The following is a 15,293-nucleotide window of genomic DNA, read 5'->3' on the forward strand; positions in this document are numbered from 1 at the left end:
TTTGTATATATATAACTAAAAATTACATATAAAAATCTCAATCCGATTAATTGCGACTAATCCCTATTAATCCCGATTAATCGCTAGTTGGTACCCCACCGCCCGACTAGCGCCTAGCGATGCTTACAAGACTACAGTTAAATACGCCTTAAAACACACTTACGGAGATTCCGAGCTTTCGAACACAACTTATGGTCAAAACGGACGACGGGCGAATCTATGAACATATCGCCATTCCGAGGAGTTACTACGACGTTTAGGCGATCTTTCGACGCGAATACATACAAATCACCGACAACAATATCCGGATGTTTTGAAACTTTTTTTTTTGGGTAAAAGGGTATACCCTGGTGATTTGTGTTACTATCAAAAACCAAAAAAACACAAGTAGAGGGCATAGTACCGCTCTAGTTCATTTGAGTGACATGCCACTACCAATGTATAACAAGCAAAAAGCAACACCACAGATCAAAACAAATACCGACTACTCAGCTAACAATTAATCAACAACATAACATAACCAGCTAACTAGTCATCCACTATCACATCCGCAGATGCAATCTTCCATTCCTCCAACAGTCTTCTAACCCGATCCGTTTTCTTGAACTTGAACGAATAAAGCTTCAACCTTATAGTTTCCACAATAATTTCCTCCACTTTTTCTGGCGGTCTTAGTTGATTTTTGAAAAATCTAGCATTCCTCTCTTGCCATATGTAATAAGCAGTTGCAACCAATATTAACTTTGCAGTCACTATATGCGCCGATTTTGAAGAAGCTCTCGGAATCAGCCAATTAACAATATCTTCCCATTTACATTGTAAGTGGGTCAATCTTACTTTTTTCCTAACAGAACTCCAAATCTGATTGGAATAATCGCATTCAAAAAACAGATGAGCATGAGAATCCATACCCCTTTTACAAAGAAGACAGCACATAAGGTCCATTGAACCTGATGCCCAATTCCACTGCTGAATTCTATCTTGGGTGGACTGTTTATGCCTGAATATAAGCCAAGTCAAGAAAGCATGCCTTGGTATAGAGAATGGGGACCACACAAGTTTATGCCAAGGGGCTAGCGGTTCACGGTTTCTAAGAGATTCCCAAGCTACTCTAGTAGAAAAAACCTCAAGATTACCATCCGCATTTCTCCATTTGATGGCGTCTCTTTTTGATGGGTTTAGATGCAATGGCCTCAATTGATAGAGAATTGGAAACATATTTCTCCACGCTTCAGGCCATTCCCAAGCGGACTCGTGTATAACATCTGACACAGTAGAATATATAGAAAACCCCTCTTGATTTATTTGTCTGGGAGTAACATATAGACTAAGAGGACAACTATCACACCAGCGATCATACCATAACGATGTGTTTGCACCATTTCTTATATCGGTCCATAGAAACTCTCTTATTGTGGTCCTGATCAATAGCAATTTTCTCTAGCTCCAACATATGTTGCTTTGCATGGGAATCTCCCATAAGCTTCTTTCTTTTAACCGATAAGCATGGATCCACTGCACCCAAAGTGAGTTCCTACCCGTTAAAATACTAACAACATGGTAAGTCATTAGAGCCGTATTGACATCTACCACCTTGCGGATACCCAGCCCTCCTTCTTGCTTTGGTAAACATACCGTTTTCCATGCCACTTTAGCTTTGCCTTTGGACAATGCTCCTTGGCTCCATAAGAAATCCCGCATCTTTTGTTCTAGTTCACGAATAATACTTATAGGTAGGACGAAAACCGATGCCCAGTATATATAGAACGACGAAAGGACAGAAATAATAAGCTGTAACCTGTCCACGAAAGATAAAAATTTTGTCTTCCAATCCGAAATCCTTTTCTCCATTCGCTCAACCAACACTCTGCAATCCGAAATACAAGAGTCTAGTAGCAATAAGAGAGACACCAAGGTACTTCACCGGAAGCGACCCCTCCTCAAACGACATAATATTAAGAATACTCCGCTTGATTCCCATTGAGACGTTACAGAAAAAAGCTGTACTTTTCGGCATACTAGGAACCAAACCGGACAAGTCTTTAAACATGTTGATCGAGTCCATAATGATTTTCACTGATTGCACATCTCCTCTAGCAAACAAAAACAAGTCATCGGCAAAACAAAGATTGACAATCCGTTGTTTCTCACAATTTCTATGAAACCTGAAAGATGAATCAATAGACGTTGCTTGCTGAAGAATGGCAGTCAGAACCTCCATAACCAGAGTAAACAGATAAGGAGACATCGGATCACCTGGAACAAAAGCAGATTGATTTAAGTTAACGACATGATCTAGCCCTTCTAGAATTCGGTTAGATCTAGCCCTTCTAGAATTCGGTTACCTGGAACAAAAGCAGATTGATTCAAGCTAACGACATGATCTAGCCCTTCTAGAATTCGGTTAGAAAGAATCTTGCTGATACACTTATAGAGCACATTGCAACATGTTTTGAAACTTATAAAAACTATTATGTATTCTTTTAACTGAAAAGCATATACTTAGTAACTTTTATAAAAATGAAAGAATATATTTTTAACACATGGGCTTATTTTATAACAAATGGGCTTATTTTACATATGGGCCTATTTTATATAAATGAGCTTATTTATGATACAAATGGGCTATTTTACAAATGGGCTTATCATCCTAATTGGGCTTAACATAAATACATGGGCTAAGCTCAATATCAAGACTCATGGGCTAAGCCCAAAACCCAACATATGGGCCAAGGCCCAATATAATTAAGCCCAATAACATTTAGGCCCAACACTATTTAGGCCCAACACTATTTAGGCCCAACACTATTGAGGCCCAACACTATTGAGGCCCAACACTATTGAGGCCCAACACTATTGAGGCCCAACACTATTTAGGCCCAACACTATTGAGGCCCAACACTATTGAGGCCCAACACTATTTAGGCCCAACACTATTTGGGCCCAATAACATGAATTCTTGGGTTAAGCCCAATGACATATAATTGATAAAAAATTACAATTATACAATTTACTTATACAAAGACACGAAATCAAGAAGACAAGACCCGATGATACAACTCACAAGATACAAGATTACATATATATATATATATATATATATATATATATATATATATATATATATATATTTGGTGAAATCTATATATAATAGTTTAACAATTCATTCATCTAATACACAGTTCAACGAACAATAAAGACATACAAGTCTTACACATATTTAAGACACAAGACTTGAACTCAAGTCATTTACAAAGACCGAAGTGTCTAACAAATATAGAACGTTTGTAGGTCATGACACTATTCAGGACGACCGTACGTCAGATCACAGTTACTTACAATTCACGGACGCAATTCTGTGAGTTCATGTCTCCTATTCATTTTAAATGCTTTACAACTTTACAACTATCAGGGAAAATACATGTTCAATTGTATGTTAAGTCATGGAATGATACACCTTAGATCATGTGCGATTAGGGTCATACATCTAAGCACCATTAATCTAGTTTGGACCTAGGTACAGAGGGTTAGATCTAATGGGTTTTGGCGAGCCCCACTCTTGGTCGTGGACCCATACATAAGAGTGCGTTTGTGTCCCAGTCGATAGTAGTCGACACGAAATCGTCTAGGTTTGGATTGCTTCCTAATTCGTCACACATATTAATGTCCTCGCGAAACATTAATGATCAACGATTTCATTGACGCTTTACATACTACATCATTACATACAGATACATTTTATACAACTCACATTTTATGGATACATTTCATACAACTCACATTTTACAGATACATTTTATACAACTCACATTTTACAAATACATCTCATACAACTAAACTGCATGAACTCGCCAACTTTTGTTGATGTTTTCAAACTTAACATGTATTTTAGGAAATTAGTAGACCATGCAGACATTTCAGTCAAGGAAAGCAAGTATCAAGACTCCATGCCACCATTTGAAGGGTTTGCCCGTTATATACCGCCTCTTTGCGGTGATATAGTGGTCAAAGCCTTGACATTTTAAGACTTACATTTTGATGTATAAAACAATGACAACTTATTTTCATTTGATGGTTTGTAACCAATACATTTAACTTATGTTACGTTCTATTGAAACGATTATGACAATGGCATTGGAGCTTTTTTTTATTCATTTCGTATGTTCACTTATATTGTTATGCAATGAGAACCGATCAGATCACACCTCGCGCTTCCGCTATGAGCGGGTGTGACATAGGCAACCTTTCCAACTCTTTCAACAATCTTAAATGGTCCAACATATCGTGGTGCAAGTTTTCCTTTCCTTCCAAATCTCACCACTCCCTTCCAAGGTGACACCTTGAGTAGGACATGGTCTCCGACTTGAAATTCTAGGGGCTTGCGTCGCATATCCGCATAACTCTTACGACGGCTTCTAGCTGTCACAAGATTATCGCGAATTTTCTTGATTTGTCTATCGTTTCCAGAATGAGCTCAGGTTCAGTAAGATGAGCTTCACCGTCCTCATTCCAACAGACAGGTGAACGACATTTTCGACCGTAAAGAGCTTGGAATAGTGCCATATTCATGCTAGCATGATAACTATTGTTGTAAGAGAACTCGATCAATGGCAGATGAGAATCCCAATTACCACCAAAGTCTATCACGCATGCTCTAAGCATATCCTCCAAAGTTTTAATCGTCCTCTCAGATTGTCCATCTGTTTGGGGATGATAAGCAGTGCTTAGATTTAGTTGGGTTCCCATAGCAGATTGCATGGCCTTCCAAAAAAGAGATGAAAATCGAGCATCACGATCAGATATGATGTCCAAAGGAACACCATGTCGAGATACAATCTCATCAACATAAATCTTTGCAAGTTTATCAGCAGATAGATCCTCGCGAATCACAATAAAATGAGCTGACTTCGTTAATCGATCGATGACAACCCAAATAGCATCGTGACCTTTAGATGTACGCGGTAATTTAGTGATGAGATCCATCGCAATGTTCTCCCACTTCCAAACCGGTATCTCTGGTTGTACAAGCAAACCAGAAGGTCATTGATGTTTTGCCTTGACTTTGAGACACGTTAGGCATTTCGATACATACAAGGCAACATCCTTCTTCATACCAGGCCACCAGCACTGAGTAGGAAGATCCTTGTACATTTTATCAGCACCGGGATGGATAGAATATCGAGACTTATGAGATTCGTCCATTACCAAGGTGCGAAGATCATCTTGTTTCGGAATCCACAAACGATCCTTAAAATAGAGCAACCCATCGTCCTTGGCTCCGAGTTTAAGCTCAGGTTGATGTGGTAATTCCTTACCAATCAAATTTTGTGAAACACAAAATTGCTGAGCTTGAAGAACACGAGCTTGAATATCAGATAGAGTTCGAACAGAATGAAGCTTGACTCACTCCTTTCGACTAAGCGCATCAGCCATGACATTCGCTGTCACACCCCCCAAAATCCACACGCGGAGTACCACCGCTTGGAGGCGTGACTGACCAGGATCAAGCCACCAATCATATTGAACATGTAATTAATATTAAGTACAATAAATGTAAACCATCCATCCAATACGATAGCTGTTCAAAATATAACCATAGTTTCAAAGTGTAGCGGAAGCATAGTAAATAATCCAACACTAGTTAATAGTTTTAAATGTCATAATAGTTCAACGTAGAAACCACGATCCTTGCCCACTACGACCCGCTCCTCCAGTGCAAGCTCCAAGTACCTAACGATCTGCAAGGCATGTAACAGAATGATCAACAAACTAGTTGAGCGAGTTCACAGTAAGTAAGTGCGTAACAGTAAGTAACGGGTGGCTCTACTGGGCCGATAGTAAGTTATACAGGTGGGGGCTTCCCATGTTATGTGACCACTAGACTATTCGTATCAACCACTCGTATCATCCCTGTTCTCCTTCCGAGAACAGTAGCGCGTATGGGGTATACGTAGGTTTTACGCACGTATCCTTCACAACCGAGGATAGGAGACGCGGGGGTGTACATGGGTTTCACGTACGTATCCTTTGTACCGAGGATAGAAGTAAGTAATGCGTACATGTAGGTTTTACGTGCGTGCCTGACATCCGAGGCAGTAATTGGCATATGACCACGTAGGTGTTATCCTAACCTACGGAACCGTCCTGACATCCGAGGATCATGGTAGGTGATAGTCTAGGAAAAGCATATGTACGTTCTTAGTCAATGGTAACCTTTATCCCATTCCCACGACCCGGGAATCCCATGCCTTAGTAGGAGTGTGAACTCACCTTTGATTTGCTCGGTTAGACTTAGTTACTTGTATTAGTGTTGGACACCCCAAATCCTAATATGGTTTCAATAATAATCAGTTTCGTTACATAGAATTCACTTATTTAGCAAACATTTTCCACATGTGATAGGCAAGTATAGCACACATTTATCATACACGTTACAAAAAGCATTCGGGTTATATGTATTCTCACAATACAAGTCCATATATCTTCATGCACGTTACAATAATAAATCACAACACTTAATATTCACTTTGGTTACCGACATCTTGTATCGAACCCACATAAGACCCGACATGACCCGGCAACCCATGTTTAATCCCACACATAAAGATCCAGCCAAAACATTTAGCCCTTAACCGAACCCAGCCCGATAACTCTCACAACCGGCCTAACTAATTCACAGCCCACTTATTAAATCTAACCAAACATCCCACCCGGCCTAATACATTAAATCTAAGCCCAACTATATCGCAGGCCTTAGATTCAGTACATGACCCAATGCGGCCCAATCACTATCACCGATTGTTCGGTCCACTATCCCAGCAATTATAAACAATCACTATCGATTTGATCTTTATCATATATTATGTTATCTATGCCACAATTCATATGTATATAATATACAGGTTGTCACAAATCATAAACTATAATAATTATACCAATCCTCACATCATCATTCTTAGACTTTTGTGCACTCCCACCGATTACAGCATCGAATTGCTCAAGATAATTATCTACAAGGCCCCTTTATTACTCACCTACTCAAACAATTAACAGCACAACTTACATATAATTTTTGTTGATTGCTTTCGAATACCCGGCCCTTTCATACTAATATATGCACCATCATTCAATCAATTATGTCAACACAATCCGCCTATTTTGTTTCATAGACTTTAATGCAGTCCACTAATCTATCCGGCCCTGTTACTAAGCCAGCCCAACCGTAATGTGCAGCCCCCAAATTCGATTTTTATGTCACTTATTCCAAATCAAAACAAAATACCCTATCTTACTGTATACCCCATATTGTATTTGCTATGAATTATTCACACACTTAATTCATATCATCTAGCACAACTAATATTATATAATACTCCCAATATTATAGAATATTATAAAGCACTTATGTCACAATTTATAATAAACACATGCAACCCACTCAAATATTTTTCACATGCATACTATCGAAATTTGTGGCCTGCAAGTATAAATGATGAGCTGACACAATCTCATGCACAATCATACTATCCATATGCAATACAACTATTTAAATTAATCAATACTATCAACCCTAACCCTAGTCTACCGTTTTCAAGAACTTTCACAAGGAACAATCATATATTCATCCACATAATTAACCTATGGCCACACACCAATAATCGACCAGGTTTTATTTGTATGCACACAAAAATCAAGAACTTAGTAAACATGATTACACTAACCAGAATATGGATATTCACAGGACAAGAAGGACTTCGACACGAGAGAAGGGTGTGCTCCTGATCTGCCTTCGTGAGCCAAGGGAAACAAGGAGGAGTAGGGTTTGGTATAGGAAATATTGTTGTGGGAAAAAAATAACAAAGTTGAGATATATAGTAGAAGAAGTTGCGTGACATCCAAGTGTAACACCAATTACACAAGTGGGCCGGTGCTCATGGATTCCTTTGGGCTACAGGACTGGGCCGACCAATGATATTTAAAGGGTGTGCATAGGGCTCGAGTGATCAAGTTTGTGGGCCGAGGTAGTGCAGGATATTAAAATGCGAGTACGCGGCCCAAAATATGTGCGGCCCAAAGACGTTAATTAATAACTTATTGTGTTTCGTTTAATGGAGTTGTGCATGAAGAGACCGTTTAGCACATACGTTAATCAAACGTTACTAACCTTGAGAGTTCGGGTTGTCACATCATTCCCAACTTGAAAGAAATTTCGTCCCGAAATTTAGTACGTGGTTACTAAGGAAGTTAGTTAAGTTGCGTGGTTTTCCTGATTTTCCTGGGGTGTCACATCATCCCCCTGTTGGTCTGGAATTTCGTCCCGAAATTCCGCAGAACGATAGGAATGAGGTCGATAGAAAAGGTCTGATCAGCAAGAACAAGATTGCAACCCTAAACTATATGTGTGGCCTCTAGGCTTTTACCGCTTGCTAGCTATACTATGCGCTTGGTGTTCAAAAGTGTTGGGGTACGATTAAGAATTTGACTAACTTTTAAAGACACGAAACTAGTATCGGCACCCGACTCAAATAAAACAGTAACCTAAAAGTCGTCAAGTAGGAACTCACCCATAACCACATTGGGATCATTCACTGCGTCACCCCGACCTAGCACAAAAGCACGTCCCCGAGCTTCGTTGCCATTGTTGTTGTTGTTTCCCCCGTTATTGTTGTTATTGTTCCCGTTGCCCTGGTTGTTGTTGTTGTTGTTCTGGTTTCTGTTTAGCTGAGGGCAGTGTCTCTTGATGTGACCTTCAGCACCACAATTATAGCACCCCTTGTTGCCCTGTTGCTGATTCTGCTGTGCCGGTGGCTGCTGCTGATTCTGATTCGCAGGACGAGGGCTTCTACAGTCTTTGGCCTCGTGACCCATCTTGAGGCATCTTGGACAACGGCCCCTGTTACACTGGCCGCTGTGGTGCCTGTTGCAGTTGTTACACTTTGGAAGGTTCCCACGATATCCGCCCTGCCTGTGACTACCTGAAGAATGCTGGCTGGGACTCTGATAACTGTCAGTCTTTCGTTGCTGGGCCTGAGACTGAACTGAAGCTGATCCCTTGCTGGAATCTCCATCCCACTTTCTTTTACTGTCGCTAGTAGTAGCAGTAGTAGCTGAAGGAGTGACTGTAGCAGTAGCATTGACACGCTTAGGCAGTTTATTCTGATCCACTGCCTGGTCGGTGATACGGTGAGCGAGGCGCTGAATTTCCTGGATGTTGTCGAGATTAGCCGATGTTACGTGGCTCTGGATTTCTGGTGCCAACCCCTTGAGATACATCTCGATGCGCTTGTATGGAGGGTCTACCATAGTTGGACACAGAACGGCCAGCTCATTCGACCGTTTAGTATACGCTTCAATCTCTGATCCAACCATTTTCAGGTTATACAGCTCGTCTTCCAACTTATGAATATCTTCACGCGTACAATACTCACGCTTGATGAGTTCCTTGAAATCGTTCCATGGGGTGGCGTTAGCAGCTGCCAACCCCAGAATTTGCACCTGCGCGTTCCACCAGGTTAGCGCGATTCCTTCCAAGGTGCCGGTGGCAAACTTGACCTTGCGAGCCTCAGGGCACTCGCACATCTCAAAAACTGACTCTAGCTTCTCGAACCAGTGGAGGAGTCCCACTGCCCCCTCAGTGCCACTGAAGGAATTTGGACGACAGTCCATGAAGTTCTTGAATGTGCAGACAGGCTGCTGCGCGTGTTGACCTGCTTGAGCGGCTGCAACTGCCGCAGCAACGAGAGCCTCTAGCTGGGCTTGAGTCATGTTAATTCGTGCGGCCATTGATCTTCACGTCAAAGGCAACATAAGTGAGAAAGGTTCGCGAATAGCGCGATGACAGAAAAGTGTAAGCACATAAGTGTTCTCAAGCAGTAACAGATAGCGAGCAATAGTAGGGTAAGCATACTACGAGCAAAGTTCTAAGCAGTTCTAGCAAGCAGGTAATAAACATAAACCTTATTACCTAAGATGTCGAGTCTTGCACGTGGAGCGAAGCGTTGTTGTGGATCGTTGAGAGCACTGTTCTGGTTATAGTCTGGTTTTAATAAAAACGTTTTCCCATATTAAAACCAAGTTCTCTATAACCAATGGCTCTGATACCAATCTGTCACACCCCCCAAAATCCACACGCGGAGTACCACCGCTTGGAGGCGTGACTGACCAGGATCAAGCCACCAATCATATTGAACATGTAATTAATATTAAGTACAATAAATGCAAACCATCCATCCAATACGATAGGTGTTCAAAATATAACCATAGTTTCAAAGTGTAGCGGAAGCATAGTAAATAATCCAACACTAGTTAATAGTTTTAAATGTCATAATAGTTCAACGTAGAAACCACGATCCTTGCCCACTACGACCCGCTCCTCCAGTGCAAGCTCCAAGTACCTAACGATCTGCAAGGCATGTAACAGAATGATCAACAAACTAGTTGAGCGAGTTCACAGTAAGTAAGTGCGTAACAGTAAGTAACGGGTGGCTCTACTGGGCCGATAGTAAGTTATACAGGTGGGGGCTTCCCATGTTATGTGACCACTAGACTATTCGTATCAACCACTCGTATCATCCCTGTTCTCCTTCCGAGAACAGTAGCGCGTATGGGGTGTACGTAGGTTTTACGCACGTATCCTTCACAACCGAGGATAGGAGACGCGGGGGTGTACATGGGTTTCACGTACGTATCCTTTGTACCGAGGATAGAAGTAAGTAATGCGTACACGTAGGTTTTACGTGCGTGCCTGACATCCGAGGCAGTAATTGGCATATGACCACGTAGGTGTTATCCTAACCTACGGAACCGTCCTGACATCCGAGGATCATGGTAGGTGATAGTCTAGGAAAAGCATATGTACGTTCTTAGTCAATGGTAACCTTTATCCCATTCCCACGACCCGGGAATCCCATGCCTTAGTAGGAGTGTGAACTCACCTTTGATTTGCTCGGTTAGACTTAGTTACTTGTATTAGTGTTGGACACCCCAAATCCTAATATGGTTTCAATAATAATCAGTTTCGTTACATAGAATTCACTTATTTAGCAAACATTTTCCACATGTGATAGGCAAGTATAGCACACATTTATCATACACGTTACAAAAAGCATTCGGGTTATATGTATTCTCACAATACAAGTCCATATATCTTCATGCACGTTACAATAATAAATCACAACACTTAATATTCACTTTGGTTACCGACATCTTGTATCGAACCCACATAAGACCCGACATGACCCGGCGACCCATGTTTAATCCCACACATAAAGATCCAGCCAAAACATTTAGCCCTTAACCGAACCCAGCCCGATAACTCTCACAACCGGCCTAACTAATTCACAGCCCACTTATTAAATCTAACCAAACATCCCACCCGGCCTAATACATTAAATCTAAGCCCAACTATATCGCAGGCCTTAGATTCAGTACATGACCCAATGCGGCCCAATCACTATCACCGATTGTTCGGTCCACTATCCCAGCAATTATAAACAATCACTATCGATTTGATCTTTATCATATATTATGTTATCTATGCCACAATTCATATGTATATAATATACAGGTTGTCACAAATCATAAACTATAATAATTATACCAATCCTCACATCATCATTCTTAGACTTTTGTGCACTCCCACCGATTACAGCATCGAATTGCTCAAGATAATTATCTACAAGGCCCCTTTATTACTCACCTACTCAAACAATTAACAGCACAACTTACATATAATTTTTGTTGATTGCTTTCGAATACCCGGCCCTTTCATACTAATATATGCACCATCATTCAATCAATTATGTCAACACAATCCGCCTATTTTGTTTCATAGACTTTAATGCAGTCCACTAATCTATCCGGCCCTGTTACTAAGCCAGCCCAACCGTAATGTGCAGCCCCCAAATTCGATTTTTATGTCACTTATTCCAAATCAAAACAAAATACCCTATCTTACTGTATACCACATATTGTATTTGCTATGAATTATTCACACACTTAATTCATATCATCTAGCACAACTAATATTATATAATACTCCCAATATTATAGAATATTATAAAGCACTTATGTCACAATTTATAATAAACACATGCAACCCACTCAAATATTTTTCACATGCATACTATCGAAATTTGTGGCCTGCAAGTATAAATGATGAGCTGACACAATCTCATGCACAATCATACTATCCATATGCAATACAACTATTTAAATTAATCAATACTATCAACCCTAACCCTAGTCTACCGTTTTCAAGAACTTTCACAAGGAACAATCATATATTCATCCACATAATTAACCTATGGCCACACACCAATAATCGACCAGGTTTTATTTGTATGCACACAAAAATCAAGAACTTAGTAAACATGATTACACTAACCAGAATATGGATATTCACAGGACAAGAAGGACTTCGACACGAGAGAAGGGTGTGCTCCTGATCTGCCTTCGTGAGCCAAGGGAAACAAGGAGGAGTAGGGTTTGGTATAGGAAATATTGTTGTGGGAAAAAAATAACAAAGTTGAGATATATAGTAGAAGAAGTTGCGTGACATCCAAGTGTAACACCAATTACACAAGTGGGCCGGTGCTCATGGATTCCTTTGGGCTACAGGACTGGGCCGACCAATGATATTTAAAGGGTGTGCATAGGGCTCGAGTGATCAAGTTTGTGGGCCGAGGTAGTGCAGGATATTAAAATGCGAGTACGCGGCCCAAAATATGTGCGGCCCAAAGACGTTAATTAATAACTTATTGTGTTTCGTTTAATGGAGTTGTGCATGAAGAGACCGTTTAGCACATACGTTAATCAAACGTTACTAACCTTGAGAGTTCGGGTTGTCACATTCGCCTTACCAGGATGGTAGCGAATCTCGCAATCATAATCGCTCAAGAGTTCAACCCAACGTCGTTGCCTCATGTTCAACTCCTTCTGATTGAGAATATGCTGGAGAATTTTGTGGTCTGTGAAAACCACACACTTCGTGCCATAAAGATAATGTCTCCAGATTTTTAGAGCAAAAACTACAACTCCCAACTCAAGATCATGAGTCGTGTAGTTCTTCTCATGAATTTTCAGCTGTCTAGACGCATAAGCTATGACTTTACCTCGTTGCATAAGAACGCAACCAAGTCCTAGATTCGACGTGTCACAATAGACAACGAAATCATCGCTTCCCTCAGGCAAAGATAGAACAGGAGCATCACACAGCTTTTGTTTCAGCGTTTGGAACGCTTCTTCTTGCTTAGGTCCCCCCTCAAAAGGCTTATTCTTCTGAGTCAAAGCAGTGAGTGGAACCGCAATCTTCGAGAAGTTTGAAATAAACCGTCGTTAATACCCAGCAAGTCCGAGAAAAGAACGAACTTCTGTGGGTGTCGTAGGTGTATTACAATCCTTAATAGCATCAATCTTGGATGGATCCACATGAATACCCTGCTCATTGACTATATGACCCAAGAATTGAACTTCTTTAAGCCAGAATTCACACTTGGAGAATTTAGCAAAAAGTTGTTCCTTCTTCAGGAGTTCCAAAGTCAAATGAAGGTGTTGCTCGTGATCAGCTCGAGACTTCGAATAAATGAGAATATCGTCGATGAACACAATAATGAACTTGTCTAAATAAGGCTTACAAACCCTATTCATTAAGTCCATGAAGATAGCTGGAGAATTCGTCAAACCAAAAGGCATGACAGTAAACTCATAATGCCCATATCTCATGCGGAAAGCAGTTTTGGGAATATCTTCTTCGAATAGACGAAGTTGATGATACCCAGAATGCAGATCGATCTTGGAAAAACAGGTAGCACCTTGCAGCTGATCAAAGAGATCATCGATTCGGGGTAGGGGATATCGATTCTCGATGGTAAGCTTATTAAGCTCACGATAATCGATACACATTCGAAATGATCCATCTTTCTTTTTCACGAAGAGGACAGGAGCTCCCCAAGGTGAATAACTTGGACGGATGAATCCTTTATCAGATAACTCTTAAAGCTGTTTCGATAACTCTTGCATTTCCGACGGTGTAAGATGACAAGGTGCTTTCGCAATCGGGTTGGCATTGGGTACAAGGTCAATATGAAACTCAATTTGACGAACTGGAGGCAAACCAGGCAGTTCATCAGGAAACACCTCTGGATAATCCTGAACAATCGGAATATCCTGAATACTCTTGCTCTTGCTTTTCTCCTCGGTAACATGTGCCAGAAAAGCAACATATCCTTTTCGTAGATAACTTTGGGCTTTTGTGCACGACATGAGTTTCAATCCACCAGATGGTTTCTCACCACGAACCTCTAGGACATCACCAGACGATAGTGGAATACGAATGATCTTATCGAAACAAATAACCTCTGCATGATGTTTGGTTAACCAATCCATTCCCACGATAATGTCGAAGCTCCCAAGTTGCATTGGCGTGAGGTCGATAGGAAAAAGATGGTTATCGAGGTTCAATTGACAACCATGAAGAACAGAATCGAGTACGAGAGGTTTACCAGTAGCAACTTCGACAGATAAGGGTTTCCTCAGTTTAGTTCTAGGTATCGCAAGTAAAGGCTCAAAGGATAACGAAACAAAACTCCTATCGGCACCATAATCGAAAAGAACAGATGCAAGTTGATTGTTAACAAGGAACATACCGTTAACAACTTTGTTGTCCGCCCTCGCCTCGTTCGCATTCAGATTGAATGCTTGTCCACGAGCGGGATTCACATTCGCGTTCGCGTTGACATTTGGATTGACATTCGCATTTGCGTTTACCAACCTTGGGTAGTTGCTGCGGAAATGACCCATTTCTCCGCAATTAAAACACGAACCAGGTGGGAATCTTGCAGCATTCCCCTAAACTTGTGCTGGAACCTGAGCAGCCTGATTTTGGCCAAAACGACAAATGTTGGCCAAATGCTTAAGTCTACCACACGTAGGACACTGTTTACAGGTCTGTTGGGCAACATGGTGACCATTACATCGAGCACAGTGAGGTGCGGTACCAGCATATGCTTTCTTTGTAGGAGGTTGAGTCGGTGGGTTCTGAGCAGTCTGATTGGTGACATCAAAGTTTTGGGAAGCCTTGTGCTTCCTTGACTTTTTAGAAGACTCACCCTGCTTCTTACCCTTACCCTTACCCTTTTCCTTATCAGAATCAGTTGACTTCTTTTTATCACCCTTGCGGGTAAGTTTACCCTTCCTGACTTGAGACTCAGTCAGGGTAGCAGACAACTCGATCGCGTGACGAACGGTAGTAGGATTAACACCGGTCACAGTATCCTGAATGGAATCGGGTAAAC

The 15,293-nt window shown here is 41.0% G+C and overlaps 1 protein-coding gene across 1 annotated transcript; it reads right to left on the reverse strand.

The window, feature by feature from the left end:
• Nucleotides 1-528: 528 nt before the first annotated feature.
• Nucleotides 529-14,799, reverse strand: LOC110882191. Its single transcript, XM_022130271.1, has 5 exons — nucleotides 14,646-14,799; nucleotides 1,884-2,256; nucleotides 1,636-1,798; nucleotides 1,361-1,534; nucleotides 529-861 (listed from the first exon to the last, which is right to left on the reverse strand). The coding sequence occupies exons 1-5, from the start codon at nucleotides 14,797-14,799 to the stop codon at nucleotides 529-531; spliced, it is 1,197 nt and encodes a 398-aa protein (XP_021985963.1).
• Nucleotides 14,800-15,293: the final 494 nt, after the last annotated feature.

The sequence above is a fragment of the Helianthus annuus genome, chromosome 10 (assembly GCF_002127325.2).
Source record: "Helianthus annuus cultivar XRQ/B chromosome 10, HanXRQr2.0-SUNRISE, whole genome shotgun sequence".
Taxonomy (NCBI): Eukaryota; Viridiplantae; Streptophyta; class Magnoliopsida; order Asterales; family Asteraceae; genus Helianthus; species Helianthus annuus.